General features: G+C 36.2%; 1 protein-coding gene across 1 annotated transcript in view; it reads right to left on the bottom strand.

Annotated features, from left to right (window-relative positions):
• Positions 1-18,630, bottom strand: part of USP34 (ubiquitin specific peptidase 34) — a 221,900-nt gene that overhangs the window by 19,583 nt on the left and 183,687 nt on the right. The window contains 10 exon segments of the mRNA XM_017849063.1: positions 742-849; positions 1,482-1,608; positions 3,629-3,707; positions 6,457-6,614; positions 9,055-9,689; positions 14,932-15,079; positions 16,107-16,211; positions 17,223-17,267; positions 17,665-17,769; positions 17,853-17,901. Of these exon segments, the coding sequence (XP_017704552.1) occupies positions 742-849; positions 1,482-1,608; positions 3,629-3,707; positions 6,457-6,614; positions 9,055-9,689; positions 14,932-15,079; positions 16,107-16,211; positions 17,223-17,267; positions 17,665-17,769; positions 17,853-17,901 (1,559 nt within the window).

The raw sequence follows: 18,630 nt of genomic DNA, 5'->3' as shown, positions 1-18,630 counted from the left end.
GAATCTACTTTTAACGTTTTACGATGCTGGCTGGACTGATTCTCATTCTCCAATCACACGGATGACAGACTATAGGCAGTTTCTGGTGATCACAGGTTACTGCTTATGTGCCCTTCCCCTCTTGCTAGAGAAGCAATTACACAGAATGTCAAGACGGACTGCTTATACATGATAGCCAGTTAGTTATCCACGCTATTTTGAGAAAGTGTAAAACAGTTATGGCTCTCAAGTTTCTAAGGTAGTCAAAACAAAAAAAACTATAAACTTAAAATGGGTGTCTTTTAAAAGCCACAAATTAGCATTTTATTATAAATATGCAATCAATAAAAAGATGCAATACTCAGAGCCTAAGAACAGATACTGAGAAGTATCTTTAGGCAAAAGAACTCACAGTGAAATAAGTACTCTTATCTTTTAGAATGTCAGTTTTACTTTGTAAACATTTATATGATTCAACTTTGCTTACATAGGATCACAAGATTTTAGAGCTGTAAGAAGCTAGAGATGAACTAAGGTCGGGGAGACCTTATATACATATTAAGTAATCTGCCCATTATCATGTGGGTAATTATGAGCCAGTTAAGAAATTTTCTTTATTTTCTTAGGACCTGCTAGCTAGTGTGAGTTACACATAAAAAGCACAAATATCTTTCAAACAATACAGGCTTAACATCACAGAAAAACTCACAACAATGTTCTTCCACTAGGTTTTTACACAGGTGAACTTTTCAAGTCACTTACCTATACAGGCATTTCTAAGTTCTGGAGGACTATAGGAATTAAGAAGAGTTAACAGTTTATGGGCAAATTCAATTCGCTCCTGCCACTGGATTAATGCTTGTTTCACATCTGCAAACATAAAAGCACAAATAAATATGCCACCTGAGATCCAACTTCCTCACGAATGTTGTCTACTGTAAACTATAGAATGCTAATGGTAGAAATTCAGATTAATTACAAAAACATCTTTGGTGAAAGCTAAGTCATTTTCATGAGATGATTACTGCTAATGTTAAACCTGCTAGATTTCTTAAAGAACATATTTCATTGATAATATGCCCCACTTTCTAGAAATGTATATGAAGAAGTTCAGAGTTCACACTATCTTACAGGGACATAAGAGAGGTATGTTTTATAGTTAACCTCGCTTGAAACTGCAAATGATCTAATCTAAGCCAAAGAAGTTTCCAGCTAGAGAATCTTTACAAAGTGCCCAACTTGTTATTGTGTTTGGAAATGTTCTCCAATCTCTGAAATCTTGATACCTGCTTGCGTATTTTTCAGCCAGGTACAAAAATATAGAAGAGCCTTCCAGCTTTACATCAGGAGTTCATGACAAACATTTCCTGATGGTTAGCTAGCTTCAGCCTCATCTTCTGTGCATAAACTAGGATAAAAACAATTTCTCTGGGGCACATGATTTTAAGACCTTCTCTCTAATAGTAGCACTAACAAAAAATAAGAAGTAGGAATGACCAAACCTTTTCTCTGAAGATAAGGGCGTGTAGACTTCAAAACCGAAAGAAATATTGACAGAAGTTCTACTAAATCTCCAGTCACATGGCAAGCTGTAGCTTCGTGATACATCATGTGCAAAGTGTTGAAAGACTACAAATGATTTGAAAAAATTGAAAACTTAATTTCATTTTTACTTACTGAGCCACAAAATGGTAGTACTCGTCCTCTATGATAGATGTTTTCAGACTCAGACTGTGTGTGCACATGTGTGCAAAGCAAATGTATTTGCTTTCTATCCTGAAGTTAAATTCTCTCATTAAGCTCTTTTAAACATTCCTCACCTTCGGAGTTCTGCTATTTTGTGTGTATATTCTAGTCTGAAGAAATAGTTTCATTACATTTTTTTTCAAAAAGTACTTGCTCTAAGATTGTAAGTCTTCGAAATTACAAAGCAGTAGGTCACAAAAGATTAGGGAGAATAGGCAAAAGCTTAACTAACTTTCCAGGGCCTCTGTCCAAAGACAATGGTAAAGTGACTGTCAGCCATACTCAAAACAGTAGGCCTGAAAGAGGTAAAATACAGCTGCAAAAGGTAGGAATTCATTTCCTTTATATTGGCTTGTTAAATCTTTTAATTCCTTTAACTGTATTAGCTTAATTAAACCCTTAGTTTTTTCCCTATTTTACTATACAGCACCCTTCTTTGAATCCTCTTCAACCAGTTCACTACAGCTTACACACTATCTATAACACCCACAGTTCAAAGGTTAAAATTTTTAGCCCAGAACCTGCGGCAGTACCTAATATGAACAATGTACTTGTAAAGTATTTAACCTGTAAGCTGTGAGGACAGGAACCAGGTATGTCTTGTTCACTGCTGTGTCCCTAGTACCTAGCACAGTGCTTGGCACAGAGGTAGTCATTTAAACATCTGTTGCATGAAAAAAATTTTTTTTTCTAAAAACACAACTACAGCAGCATAAACATCTGTTGCATTTTAAAGAATGAAATGCTTACTACTCCTCTTCACATACCTTTTTTAAATACTTAGCCTTCCTCAAACATAACCAATATTTCTTTGCCTCAGTGCTTATTGTCATTTATCTAAATGTTTTCCCCCTTACCTTTGCAAATCCACATTCTTCAAAGTGTAAACCTGTTCTCTTATTTTTTATTACCATTAACTGAAAAAACATCCTACTTTTGAATTCTTATGGTATTCTTGGCATGTTTATTAGGCTAAAGGGCTCAATGTACCTCTGGTGACTTTGTAGCCATCTGATACTTGTGGATGTTCAAGAATTATAGGAAGCATAAACGGCTGATTTTAACCCTGTAATAGTCCTTCTGGTTTTCTCTGAGGATGGTGTGAAAGGAAAATATCTTGGGCCCCTTCAAGCTGGGAACCGCTCAGGGCAAATCAGCCTCCCATACTATTCAAAGTCATCCCTCTACTCAATGGGATAGATGCATATTCGGACTGACTCCTTTCGAAAGATTTATCGGAGACTCAAAAGCATGCAACCATCTGTCTCTCACGTACCTATGACCGGGAAGGCCCCAGAGGAGGGAGGGGCCTTGCTTTGGGTTGTCTCCGCCTTTCTGGACGGAGCTAATGTACTTCTTACCTACAGATTGATGTCTCATCTCTCCCTAAAACGTATAAAATCAAGCTGTGTCCTGACCACCTCGGGCATATGTCATCAGGACTTCCTGAGGCTGTGTCAAGGGCGCATCCTCAACCTTGGCAAAATAAACTTTCTAAATTAACTGAGACCTGTCTCAGATTTTCTGGGTTCACAATGGTAACCTCATTTTCTATACTCTGCCAAGTAAGTAGGCTTTTGGAAAATTATGTGTGCCCTTAATTAAATCACATGTATTTCATTTTGTCCCTAAAATGAATAAAACTAGTCTATTTCACTTGGCTGTTCTAAATACAAAATGATGGGAAAAGTATGGAATTACTATGGAAAAAGAAACAGCACCCTAAAAATTATTACCTAATTATTCTTGGAATATAAATTCAGGCTTACTGATCTATATAATTAAAACCTTGCCACCTGTAAAACAGTTTACCATAAACTCTAAATGTCTATAAAATAAGAAGTCTTGGTGAGAACATTAAAATGAGATATATCCACAAAGTAAAATGCAATAAAATATTTACCTCTGTCATTAGAATCAACCCTCGATTAAATACAACAAGAAGTCTGTCTTCATCAGATTCTAATAGTATTCTGAAGGCACTAGAAGAAAACAAAAAGTTCAGTTTGAGAACTCTGAATAAGAACACAACACTTAGGTGATGAAAAAATAAACAGAAATAAAATCGTCATTTAAGCTCTCTGCTTTCCTACCTACAGAAAAGAGACTGCTACATCTGTTTCCTGGAAATGTAGTATAAGGAAATAATATTAAATAAGAAACTCTAAAAACGATTATGTATATTAATATCTATCAACTCTTAATTATCTATAATGGCAGAAGATATAGGAATATTTTAAAGTTTCCACATAAACAATGTTGGTTTTATAATGGGCTCATCTTCTGATGGTTAAATTCTAGATAATAATAAAATTCACCCATACTATCTAAACACTAATCAGCTGGTTATTAAGAAAGAGTAACATGAAGAAAAAAATACTAAAAATGTGTCAGCCTCAAAAATAGTTTATATGATACAGTCATGTGCCACAAAATGAAATTTTGGTAAATGATGGATCACAAACACAATGGTGGTCCCATAAGATTATAATGGAGCTGATAAATTCCTATTAGCCTAGTGACTTAACAGCCATGGTAACACTCACAATGCATTACCCACATGTCTCTGATGATGCTGGTATAAACAAACCTGTTGTACTGGCCAGTCTTGTAAGTATACCACAACTATGCACAGTACATAATACTTGATAATGTTAATAAATGACTGTTACTGGTTTATGTATTTACTATAGTATCATTATTTTACTACTTATTTAAAAAAAAGTTAAATGTAAAACAGCCTTAGGCCCTACAGGAGGGACTCCAGAAGAAGGCATCATTGTCAGAGGAGATGACAGCTTTAAGCTAGTTACTGCCTCTGAAGACCTCCCAAGTGGGACAAGATGTGGAGGTGGGAGACAGAGATACTCATGATCCTGACCCTGCATAGGCCTAGCCTAATTGTGCATGTTTATGTCTTAGTTTTTAACAAAAACGTTTAAAAGAAAAAAAATTTTAAATATGAAAATCTTACAAAGATATAAAGAAAATACTTTTGTTCAGCTATAAAATGTGTGTTTTAAGTGTTATAAGAATCAAGAAATTAAAAAAATTTATAAAGTAAAAAAAAGTTTGGTACATTAATATTAAAGAAAAAGTATTTTAAAATAAATTTAGTGTAGCTTTAGTGTACAATGTGAAGTCTACAGTAGGGTACAGTTATGTCCCAGGCCTTCACATTCCCTCACCACTAATTCATGGGCTCACCCAGGGCAACTTCCAGTCTTGCAAGCACCATTCACAGTAAGTGCCTTATACAGGTGTACCATTTTCTGTCTTTTATTTCATATTTTTACTGTACCTTTTCTATGTTTAAATATGTTTAGATACACAAATAGTTACCTTTGTGTTATAACTGCCTACAGTATTCAGTGTAGTAACAGGTTATACAGATTTACAGCCTAGGAGCAGTTGGCTATACCATATATCCTAGGTGTGCAGCAGGCGCTACTATCCAGTTGTGTGTGAGTAGTCACTCTGATGTCTGCACAATGATGAAATAGCCTAAAAACGCATTTCTCAGAATATAACCTGTTGTTATGCAATATATGACTATAATTACTCACATAGTCATATATTACTGTTAACAGGTCTTATTTTATTAGATACCAGAAAAATGTTGTTATAGATTACAACTGGAAATCCTTCTAATTTATTCCTTTCCTTTTTCAAGAAGAGTTAAGAAATGTCCAAATCATGTTTTTTCTTTTTTTGAGATTTGCTCTGTCACCCAGGCTGGAGTGCAATGGCACAATCATGGCTCACTGCAGCTTCCACCTTTTGGGCTCCAGGATCTTCCCACCTCAGCCCTGCTAGGAGCTGGGACTACAGGTGCACACCATCACACACTAATGTATTTGCTAATTTATTTATTTGTATAGAGATGGGGTTTTACTATGCTGCCCAGGCTGCTCTACATCTTTTTTGAAATACAGTTTTAAGTAGTACACCCTGGGAAAACAATTGTATTCAAAATTAATCCGAAATTTAAAAACAATTTCTTTAAGAAACCTCGGCAACAGCATAGTTAATTTCATTGTTTACTAATGAAGACTCACATTTGAAAGCTTTCCAAAGAAGACAATCTGAAATAACCTCATCTTAGATTAAGTAGCTTAAGATATTACAGTGAAGTCTTCAGTAAAGTACCATTTTTTTAAAAAAGTGCCTAATAAAAAACATTTCCAAGTCTTAGATGTAATACATAGAATTTTAAGAAATTAGCCTGAACTTTATTTCTATAGGTAAGGGTAATTAATGGTAATTTGTAGTAGTTCCTGTAACCATTCAATAACTTCTGTAGTTCTGAAAAATTAATCATAAAGATTATGTTTTATAATTTTGGCCAAGTCGTATAGCAAGGCCAGATAGATATATTTGGGCTAAACAGAATGTAAAACATTAAAAGACTCATCCAAAGGTGCAGAAAACTTTCTGAAGGCCTCTAGAACAGAACTCTCAAGTCTAAGGATAAATTGCCCTAAACAAGACAATTCAAGCTTTGGGTAAAAGGCTGTACATTAAAGTTCCTTTCAACCCTAAAATGATAAAACATACACAAATACAAACCAAAGCCAGATCAAGAACTGTTTAAAAGTAGTTCATGAACCTTCAAAATGTTAAGTTCTTCCAAAGTGGCTACATGCACAAATGCTTCCCCAATGTAAATAACATCAAAAGGATGGTCTTCATCTCACTTGAAAAAAGACAAAACTAAAAACATCTTTTTACCTTATTAAAGTAGTCCAGCAGGAGCGGCCATCTAAGCAACGTAAGTAACAACTTATGGTTGTTTTCTTGAACTGTTTAATATCTTCTAATTCTTCTTCTCTCATATCTGGCCTCTGAGCTATAAACAGCTGCATCAGGTTAAATAGTTCTTCTACTGCCTAAAAAATCCAAATAAGCCATATGATCTTTTAACCCTATAGCATTTTAGAGGGTCAGTTTCTCATTTCTATGTTCACTAACCAACCCTTAAAACTATACGAATAAGTTAGATTATACTACCATTCAGAGATAGTTATAAAATTAGTAACAAATTCTATTTAAAAAAATTTGGCCAGGCGCGGTGACTCACGCCTAGCACTTTGGGAGGCCAAGGCGGGCAGATTGCCTGAGCTCAGGAGTTCGAGACCAGCCAGGGCAACATGATGAAACCCTGTCTCTACTAAAATACAAATAATAATAATAATAATAATAATAATGATAATAAACACTAAAAGAACTCAGCAAATCTTAAAATACAAGTTTAGAAAGAGTAAAAACTGTAAGTGAATACAATTCATTTTTAGTCTTACTACTGCTTAAAGCACTACTTTTGTAACTTCAAATGTAAACCCAGAGGCATGTCACACCATCTCCTACCCACTTTTTCTTTAATGAGAAATCATTACTTGGCCGGGCGCGGTGGCTCAAGCCTGTAATCCCAGCACTTTGGGAGGCCGAGACGGGCGGATCACGAGGTCATGAGATCGAGACCATCCTGGCTAACATGGTGAAACCCCGTCTCTACTAAAAAAATACAAAAAACTAGCCGGGTGAGGTGGCGGGCGCCTATAGTCCCAGCTACTCGGGAGGCTGAGGCAGGAGAATGGCCTAAACCCAGGAGGCGGAGCTTGCAGTGAGCTGAGATCTGGCCACTGCACTCCAGCCTGGGCGACAGAGCAAGACTCTGTCTCAAAAAAAAAAAAAAACATTACTTTGTCACAAAGATTTTAAATGCCTAAATAATCCTTAAATTAATAGTGCATATGAGGTAATCCTTTGTTCCAACATTTAAAATGCTTTTCTAGAATGATGCTCAGTCCAAGTTCCTGATGAATAAAAAGTAAAAACAAACATTTTAGTAAAATCACTAGCTGTGATTTTATAGACTCATATGCACATGTCGGGAGAGGACTGCTCTTCTAACACATATTTGTCAATGAACTGAAACCCCCAGCTTATTTTTCAAAGCAAAAAACTAAGTACCATTTTCATGAAAATTTCTAATAGATAAGGACATTCGACAGTAAAAGACATTACATTTCACTGATGTCAAGGGCAAGAAATAACATGGAGGGATACATTCTAACTCAACTAGTACTTATCAAAAGTATATTTAATTCTGGACATCACATCTAGTAACTAGATCAAATATTATTTACGTGAATATGATACAGACAAATTCATTGAAACTTAGTAAATCCTATCCTGACCCCTTTTAAGTCAGAAAGATTGACATTCTTATGGCATTGGTTTTGAATTTCTTGGTACTTGTACACTCACTTTCTTTCCTGCATTGTAGGGATTCTGATTTTTTCTTTTGAGACAGAGTCTTGCTTTGTTGCCCAGGCTTTAGTACAATGGCTCAATGAAGCCTCAATCTCCTGGGCTCAAGCAATTCTCCCACCTCAGCCTCCCAAGTAGCTGGGACTATAGGTGCACACCACTACACCCGGCTACTTTTGTATTTTTTGTAGAGATGGAATTTCGGCATGTTGCCCAGGCTGGTCTTGAACTCCTGGGCTCAAGGGATCCGCATGCCTTGGCCTCCCAAAGTGCTTAAATTAGAGGTGTGAGCCACTGTGCTGGCCTAGGATTCTAATTTCCTCTGACTAGAAATTAGGTTATTCTTCCCAGGTGTGAGATTCTATACAACTCATTACATCATCTAGAAAAAACAATCTGATCTATAAAGGACGGTCTATCTTTAAAGTATAGTTTACAACAGAGAATAAGAGGCAACAGTGAAAAGCATTATCCAGGTTTGACAGTTTTACATTGAGGGGAGGAAACTTAATATAAAACCTACACATAGTCTGCAGAGAAAAAGGGACCCAATTTAGATCGCATGTACATGTATCTTGACTGATCTCTTAAGCATTTCATTTGTTTGGATGCAGCTTGACAAAAAATACTGGGGAATACTACTAGCTTTAGATACAAAATTGTCTAGCTCACAGTTTAGCACAGCATGTAGATATTGATACAAATATCTGATTTTTAAATAGCAAAGTACTCAATTCCTTAAAACTGTACCATAAAGCTGACTTTTTTCATTAGGCACACATGAAGAATACATTTACAAAACCACAAATTAGAAAACAGGTAAGTTTTACTAGATATGAAACTTTAACTTCACCCTAAGAAAAGTTATCTTCACAGTTATCAATTTTATAACAACATAGCATTTTATATATGTATTTAAGAAAACAAATATACATTAAGTTCTTAAGAAGGAATGGTGAGATGATTCTATATTCTGCCACCACTTCCCACAAGGGAAAAAACAGGTATTTCCAATCTATTTGAGGATACAGATAAAAGAGTATCAATTTTACTCACTCCAGGGTATTGGCTGGCATGTGGTGTAAGATTCTTAAAGGCCCACTGGATGTTCTGGTGAGAAGCCAGTTGTCGTGTGAATGCAGGAGACTGCTCACAGCAGAGCCTCAGAATGCCATAGTAGGCAGGCAGCATCCCACGGTTAAAAAGCACCACATCCTGATCATCATGGTCAGCAAGGATGTAATTGAAGGCAATGTTCTTGGTTACCACTGGGTTCTGAACAATAAGGCGGATATTCTCTGGACAGTCAGCACAGACATTGTACCAAAATGAAAGCAAAGCCTGTTTATTGTGATTTGTAGCTATTGCTGGCTCAGAGAGTTTAGGCTGGAAAAGGTTCCACAAATCCATGAAATATGTGGAAAACATCAGCTTCTCAGTTTTGGAAATTAAACAGTAAGTCATAAAGCTAAAATAGGGCACTAGCTTTGTAGTGCCATGAACAGCAGCATCAACATAAAGTTTGGCTCTTGAGAGCAAACCAAGGAGCACGTTGTAGACCTGATGTAGGACTACTGTTGTGTCTGGACTGAGTGGAAGGTCCCGGGTTGGGATGTGCAAAGACCTTGTTGACCGGAACATCTGACGGAATGAATTGCTTGGTATAAGGGACACCAGAAGATAAGCTGCAGCTACAAAATGTAAAACAAAACTGTCAGATCCTTGTAAGATATAAAATAGACTGAACAGCAGTCATTAATCACAAAGCCACTGCTCCCTTTAATAATTCAAATGAATAAAAAGGGACACGAACATCTCTTTTAGTATCTTTCTGCTTTCCCCTTGGCCCCACAAAAGATCCCAAGGGGTGATAAAATAGATACCTTCTATTCTGCCATTGTTATTTTGAAGTGGCAATAATTTTAAACCACTTTTCTTTAGCTTGCCTAAGATGCAGAATTTTCCCACTTTATCTTTTATTTCTTCTCAGGAAGTAGTATGATTTAACAGAGGGAACTCAGCATTTGTAGTCAGAAGATCTACCAGAAGGTGCCTGAGAAGGTCAAACCATTTAATGTTCTACAGTCTTAGTTTTCTTCTTAATTGAAAAACAATGATAAATTACTTTGTAATAACTTACAGATATGGTAAAATGTACTTAAGTTATAAAGACAGAAATAGATATACATAAAAGTTCATATATAAGATTACATATATGCTCATTATAGAACGTTATGGAAAATCTTTAAAAGTCTTCTAAGGCTAACCTTACACCAAAGGAAATAATTGGGTGTTGAACTGTAACCAGATAATATACACTTAAGTTATAAAGAAAGAATGAGATACACATAAAAGTCCTATTTGATTACATATAGGCTAATTATAGAACATTAACTTTGGAAAATCTTTAAAAATCTTTTAAGGCTAAACTTACACCCAAGGAAGGAACTGGGTGTTAATCTTACTAAGCCTATGTTATAATGCTGAGGGGTTAATGACTTATTAGTTGCGTTAACCTGTAAAAGCAGTTACTATCAACAAAGCATTGACCTAGGTGCTGTATAAACTTCTCATTTAATCCTCACAATCACCCTGGATGGAGTTAACAGTGCTCCGGAAAATCCGAATCTCGGAGAAGCAAAGACCAAGGTCACACAGATAAAGAGGTGGAGCCTAGGTTTTGCCTTGAGAAACAATGATGATGATAACGATAATGGTAAAACAATAATAGTAATAACTATAATAAGAATTGTAAACCTTTACTGAATGTATACTATTGGACACCATAACTTTATGTGTTAGGCATTGTGTTTATTATCCCCACTTTTACTCAGGCTTACAACGATGGGGCTATCTCAGCTTACACAGCTAGTGGCAGAGCTGGGATTCAAATCCAGCCTATCAGATTCACAGGTTAATGCTCCTACCATTCGCTACGGAACCTCCTCAAGATTCTCGAATGTCTGAGTTTGAGTTCTTTTCAGTACAACCATTACTTGTCTTCCCCTATTCTAACGATAATTTGTTAATTTCCATTGTACTGTCAAAGCAAACAAAGTTAGGGTTTCTAAAATTAATTTTAGTTTATCTTACAAATTTATTTCCAAATTAAACTGTGTGCATAACTTTCTAGGTATTTCTTTACCTATATACTAGTCTTCTTAGTCAGAATTTTAAGGCTCAGTTTTTTAACAAATATAAAACCTGGCATGTAGGTATCACCCTGATCATTTTTTGCATAAAACTGCAATTGAGAAAAAGTAATTTATGATTTAAAAAAGTCATTTGGCTGGGTGCGGTGTCTCATGCCTGTAATCCCGGCACTTTGGGAGGCTGAGGCGGGCAGATCATCTGAGGTCAGGGGTTCAAGATCAGCCTGGCCAACATGGTGAAACCCGATCTCTACTAAGAATACAAAAATTAGCTGGGCGTGGTGGTGAGTGCCTGTAATCCCAGCTACTCAGGAGGCTGAGGCACAAGAATCACTTGAACTCTGGAGGTGGAGGCTGCAGTGAGCTGAGATCGCAGCACCACATCCCAGCCTGGGCGATGGGACAAGACTCCATCTCAAAAAAAAAAAAAAAAAAAATGTCATTTGGTTGGTTTGAGTTATATACTTTCACTTCAACATTTCATTGGGACAATTTTTTGGACACATTATAAGGTTGGAAAGAACTCTACTAAGACCAAGACCTACCACTGAGATTCTACAATTAACATTTTACTTTGCTTTATCATATACCTAACCACCTCTTCTTTTCCTATAAAAGCTACTTGCTTTTAAATAAAAGGGAAATTCTGCTACAGAAAAAATACAACTTTAAAATTATGTTTTTCTTTAAGAACAGATAGGAGGGTTAATTTGGAAGAAAAGGCCATCTTGCCATTTGGTTAACTGCCTTCCTCTAACTTAAGAGTCCCTGGATATAGCTGTATGTTACAAAAAACGTTAAGTCTACTTCCATGTCTATATGGCAACTCTAAGACACTGACGTCTCAATTTTTCTTCTTTTCTCTATATTAAAAGTTCTCACTTATTTTGTTGTATTTAGAAGTATTTCTATGAAGCTTTTATACACGTTATTTTAATTCTTATTCTAAGTTATACTAATTCTATTCAAATATTTGGACTCTTATCAAGCTACAGCACAAGCACTTTTTCATATTACTACATAGTCTTCACATATCATAATTTTAAAATGATGCATTATAACAATGTTTCCCAACTGAACAGTTTAAAATTTTTCACTACTATAAATCATGCTGTTGGGCATCCATATACTTTACACTAGAATCCCTAAAATAGTATTACTGAGATTAAAAGGACACACTGGCTGGGCACAGTGGCTCACGCCTATAATCCAGCACTTTGGGAGGCCGAGGTGGGCGGATCACGAGGTCAGGAGTTTGTGACTAGCCTGACCAATATGGTGAAACCCCGACTCTATTAAAAATACAAAAAAATTAGCCAGGCAAGGTGGTGGGTGCCTGTAATCCCAGCTACTCAGAAGGCTGAGGCAGGAGAATCGCTTGAACCCGGGAGGCAGAGGTTGCAGTGAGCCGAGATTGCGCCACTACACTCCAGCCTGGGTTACAGAGCAAGACTCCATCCCGAAAAAAAAAAAAAGTAAGAAAATAAAAATAAATAAATAAAAGGGCATACAATTTTTAAGAATCTTGGTAAAGATCTGTTAAATTGTCTTTCATAAGGGTAATATTAAACAATGCCACTGCAGTGTACAAGAATGCCATTTCCTCAGCACTGTCATCAGTATTAGCCATAGTAGCTGGCTGAAAAACCTTTTTGGGGGTTTAAGGTAGTATTTTTTTTTTTTTGGTTTTATGGTCAGTGGTCAAGACATGAATGCCAACCAGCACACATCTCTGTAAGAGCACACAGCTCTCACATAGCTCTTGGCTGTGTGCTCTTACAAAGATCCTATTAAGGCAGAGTTAACTAAACTTGCAGGAAAAAAAAAAAGGCCCATGAGCAGAGTGCCCATGCCAATCCTTATGTGTTCACTCCACTGAAAGGTGCTTCTCTCAAATGAACCTTCTATTTTAAAATAAGCAGAACCATTTCGATACACCCCCCTTACCTAGTTTTCCCCATAGTTAACATTTTATGATGGTACGTTTGTTGTGACTAAGGAACTAACACAAGTACATTACTACTAACCAAACTCTCAACTTTAGATTTCACTTGTTTTGCCCTAATGTCCTTTTTTTGTTCCGGGATCCCATCTAGTATACATTACAGCTAGTCATTATGTCTCCTTAACTTCCTCTTGGCTGTGACAGTTTCTTAGATTTTCCTTGTTTCTAATGACCTTTACAGTTTCAAGGAATATTGGTCAGGTATTTCATAGAATGTCCCTCAATCTGAGTTTGTCTGATGTGTGTCACGGTTAGATTCACGTTATGGGTTTTTGGAAGGAAGACCACAAGAGATGAAGTGCCTTTTGCCATCACGCCATATCAAGGGTACATACTATCAACCTCATCAATCAACAATGATGTTAACCTTTATCACCCGGCTGAGTTGTATCTGTAAAGTTTCTTCAATGTAAAGTTACTTCCCCCACACCCCACTCCTTGGAAGAAAGTCACTAAGCTCATACTCAAGGAGTGAGGAATTAAGCTCCACCTCCTGGGGAGATGTGTACATAAATTATATGGAATTCTTTTGTATGGGAGATTTGTTTCTTCTCCATTTATTTATTCAATCATTTATTTCTACTAAGTATGGACTCATGAATATTTATTTTATCCTTGGGGTTATAATCCAGTGCTACATAATTTATTTTGTTACTCAAATTGTTCCAGCTTTGGCCACTGGGAGTTCTTTTCAGGTTAGCTCTGTGTTTCTTTGACATACCCCCACCATTTTGATTTTTGAGTACTTTCACTGTCTGGCACTATAGAATATTCCACACTCATCTTGTATATTCCCTGCCCTAGCCCTAAAATCAGTGATTTCTCCTAGGAGCTGTGAATTCTTTTACTGGAGAATGGTGTTCAGAATCCAACATCTGGGCCAGGTGCGGTGGCTCACACCTGTAATCCCAAAACTTTGGGAGGCAGAGGTGGGCGGATCACTTGAGGTCAGGAGTTCCAGACCAGCCTGGCCAACATGGTGAAACTCTGTCTCTACTAAAAATACAAAAATTAGCTGAGTGTGGTGGGGTGCACCTGTTATCTCAGCTACTCAGGAGGCTAACATGAATCAGTTGAACCCAACAGGCAGAAGTTGCAGTGTGCTGAGATTGAACCACTGCACTCCAGCCTGAGCAACAGAGTGAAACTGTCTCAAAAACAAACAAAAAAAGAATCCAACATCTGGATTCCAGATGTTTTTATTGCTACTTAAGTATCACTGACTGTAAGACCTTCTCAGCAAATAGAAAAGTTTATAATAATTATAAGAAATTTAAAAATTAGATTTTCATGTTTTGAACTATCAAAATAACATCTTCTATGTTTATTTCCAAGCAACTTTCTATTTTGTGAATTGTTTTTGATATTTGTCTACCTAAGATCTTTTTTACTGGCTTGTGTACAACTTAAAGTGTTTATATAACTCTCATGATTTCAGCCAATATTTTTTCTCAGCTTATGTCTTTATTATCTTTTTATCCTTAACCTTCTCAAAAGTTATTTTTGAGACAGAATTTTCTAAGCTTTTACTCCCTTCATTAATGCTGATCATGCCTTATCACTCTTATCAAGCAAGGAAACAAAAATGATAGTAGTGATGATGTTACCCAAGAAATAACATGGTTTCCTATCCTTAAAACAAACAAAAAACAAGGAAATAACATCTCCAAAAATTCTGCGTTATATAACAATGGGCATGTAGTTGTCTAAAAACAAAAGAAACATAACTTTGAACAATAAATAAATGGCTTATGAAATTCTGAATATTTGACTTACAAGTCCTGACTCTAGGATAATTGTGAGCCAAAAGAAACCGCTCGACCCAGTTTTCCATATTCTGTAGGACCCAGCTGTGTGCCAGTTTATTTCGGGGTGTCTGCACGGCCAACCAATCTAGACACTGAGAAGGATTGTATTCAATCACCTACAAATAACATGACAAGAACAGAATATAAGGCCAACTGAATGAGCAATTACTTTTTTTACTTACTTTTTGTATATACTATTAAACACTTAAAGCTAAAGTATTTTTTGACAATTAGAGACTAAAAGGTTTCACCCTATTTTTTTCCCATTTTAAAACTACTTTTGTCAACAGAAGTGTTCAGAAAATGTCACTGGTTTACAAAATAAATTTAAAATAACCAAGAACCATAAGACAAATATGAGAACTCCAGACTTCTAGGTCTTGCTAAATTTGGAAATTTATTTAAAAGTATTTTTATTTCTCTAAGGTTTCTCATCTTTTTCTGATTACATGCCCAACCTGGTACTAAGTGAGAATACAAGAAGCTCGCTATACTGCTGTGGAGAGTTTTTTCATGAGAAAGGGGAATCCTAGGAATCTAGAGTAGGGGTTGGCAAACTATGGCCAGTAGGTCAAATTCTGTGGCTGCCCATTTTTGTTGTTTTATTGAAACACAGCCATACCCACTCATTTCTTGTCCATGATTGCTTATATGCTACCACAGCAAAGTTGAGTAGTTTCAATAGACACTGTATGGCACACAAAGTCTAAAATATTTGTTCTCTGACCCTTTCAGGAAAAGATTTGCTGTCTCCTGGTCTTGAGCTTTTCCAATACTCAAACAAGGAGAAATGTTGTGACCTCAGCCATAACTCTAAGAAAAAAGGTGGTTGGTGCTTCCTCTACTATTTCTGTCAATTCTTGAAAACACTTGGTTTGTATTTCTAGGACTTCTAGTTGCTTTATGGAACTTTGGAGGGTAGGGGAATGAAAACTTCAAATAGACTAAAGCTGTTTATAACGCTACAAGAATGTCTTTAATACAATAGGAGACTAGCTAAGAACTCTTTTCTTCCCCAAACCTGTGACTTACTAAAACCATCTTGGGGTAATAAGAAACTGGTACTTAAAATGGTAGTGACTATATTATAAAAATAAAATCCTCAGGGAAATAAACATTGAAAACACCTGCTGCAAGACTTACCTCCCATATCCTCTGCAGAATATAAGATGCAAAGGGAGGCATCCCTGGAGGTCCACCAGCAAACTCCATTAGCATAGTCAACAACTTAAAGAAAGGATTGGCTGCCTGTAAAACACATATATGACTGTGTATTTAGATCAATCTGAACCCATCTCTTTCAGCAGAAAAGAAACATATATTCTACTACACACTACATTTAAATCTGTGTTAGGGGAGAAGAGCTCAGCCAGTACTTCTGCACGTGAACCTGAACTACCATAAAGCAGCAGGATCAGCGAGGGGATACAAAGTCAACTGGGAACCACGTGCAATAGATTTTTCTGGATGTCAAGTGTATTTTGAAAAAGATAATTAGAAAAATATTCTCTAAATTGACAAACACTAAATATTTATGATATACAACGTTTTGGAATATGTATACATGGTAGAATGGCAAAATCAAGCTAATCACATATGCATTACCTCACACTCTTATTTTTTGTCAGAACACTTAAAATCTACTCAATGATTTTCAAGTATAATTAACTATTGTCACCACACTGCAAAACAGATCTCTGGAACTTATTCATGAAAATGTGTATCCTTTAAGCAACATGTCCCCAACCCCAAAAATAAATTGTTAATGAGACAACTGTGTTCTACTGAAAAATTTAGATTAAAAGCTTCCTATAACAACCTTAGGGGTAATTTATGGTAACGTCTGACATCGATTGTTAAAATAGTTATAACATTTCCATTTTACGAAAATACTTTTATATAACACTGTATTCTATTTTCTATATACATTTACACATATGCTGAGTCTTGGTTGCTCTACTTTTTCTTTGGGCACAATTACGATATATGCTCCAAATCAAACAACTTTAAAGCCTGGCATCCAGGTGGCACTCTGATACAATGATTCTACACACATATTTACATTTAGTTGAGAAAATTATATTTGTAATAAGACATGACTAGTAGTTCATTTTATTCACATTATACACTTAAAAATAGGTTATTATATTATGGGAGAAACCCTGATAAATTTGTTCTCAAGGACAATTAGGCTCATTTGAAAGCATTAGCAGTGCTGAAAATTGTTTTAAAAACATAAATTAACAAATGTTTACATACCTCAGGAGTCAACTTTGCTATTGATGTGAAAAGCATAGATACAATCTAAAACAGAAAGAGGAGGATTTCAGGATATTCTTGTTCTGTTTTGTTTTTGAGACAGGGTTTCGCTCTGTCGCCCAGGCTGGGATGCAGTGGCGAGATCACAGCTCACCTGCAGCCTCGACTTCTCAGGCTCAAGCGATCCTCCTGCCTCAGCCTCCGAGTAGCTGGGACTACAGGCATGTGCCACTACACCCGGCTAGCTTTTTCTATTTTGTGTAGAGACGGGTTCTCACTATGTTGCCTAGGCTGGTCTCAAACTCCTAGGCTCAAGCGATCCTCCCGCCTTGGCCTCCCAAAGTGCTGGGATTACAGGCATGAGCCACCGCACCCGGCCAGATTTCAGAGTAATCTTTTTAAAAATTTCCAAAAATCTTTAAGACTGTTCCTTAGCACTTACATGTTCTGCAAGTCGATTATTGTATCGACACAGGCTGAAAATCAGATTACAAGTTTGTCTTATATTGATGCCATCACGAATATGTTGAAACAAGAAGGGAAATCCCTGTCAAAAGCAAAAGTTGTTCATTTAAGAACTGTTATTATTTTTGTGATGATCAAATTGTCTAATATTAGAGAATGTACTACCTTTCCTCCTGTTAATGCTGCCATGTCAGTCTGTGATAATGTCAAATGCCTGAAAGAAAATATTAGTGGAAATAAGTTTTTCTTCCTTCTGTATTACTTTACAGCGATTTACAACATGTATCAAAAATTGTTGATTCAATTGTAACTGTACCAACCTGCCATCATAAAATGATTTTTTGCTAGCTACACTTGCTTGTTAAATGTCTTTTAGGCAATTTTTCAACATTCCAGGATTGGTAAATGAAAGCCCAAAGGTACTTCATTTTCATTTAATTAACTTACTATTTTAGTATATAAAACAGTAGGATGGGTCTTATTTTACTTACTTTTTTTTTTTTTGGACATGAGACCCTTCAAAACCAAATGGACTTCTAGAAATTAGCATTTCATCTCCCAGTTTAAAATTACTGTATATTTCTTCCTTTTTTCCTTTCCTTCTTTTTAGAGATGGAGTCTACTTCTGTTGCCCAGGCAGGAGTGCAGTGATGTGATCGCAGCTCACTGCAGCCTCGAATTACTGGGCTCAGGGGATCTTCCTACGTAACCAGGATTCAGGCACAAGCCACTACACCTAGATTGTGTATTTCTTTTATAACTTATAAAAATTTCAGCTATATTAAAAAATAGAATAGCACAAGTATTCCATCAGTCAGCTTCAAATTTACCAAAATCATAGCCAGTCTTGTTTCATTTGAACCCCCCATCCACTCAATATGAATTATTCTGAAGCAAACTCTGGGTATTTTATCATTTAATCCATAAATCAGAGTATCTTTAA

The sequence above is a fragment of the Rhinopithecus bieti genome, unplaced genomic scaffold (genome assembly GCF_001698545.2).
Source record: "Rhinopithecus bieti isolate Rb0 unplaced genomic scaffold, ASM169854v2 scaffold_30775, whole genome shotgun sequence".
Classification (NCBI taxonomy): Eukaryota; Metazoa; Chordata; class Mammalia; order Primates; family Cercopithecidae; genus Rhinopithecus; species Rhinopithecus bieti.
Note: the sequence above shows the minus strand (reverse complement) of the source record. Positions and strands in the feature narration are given on the sequence as shown.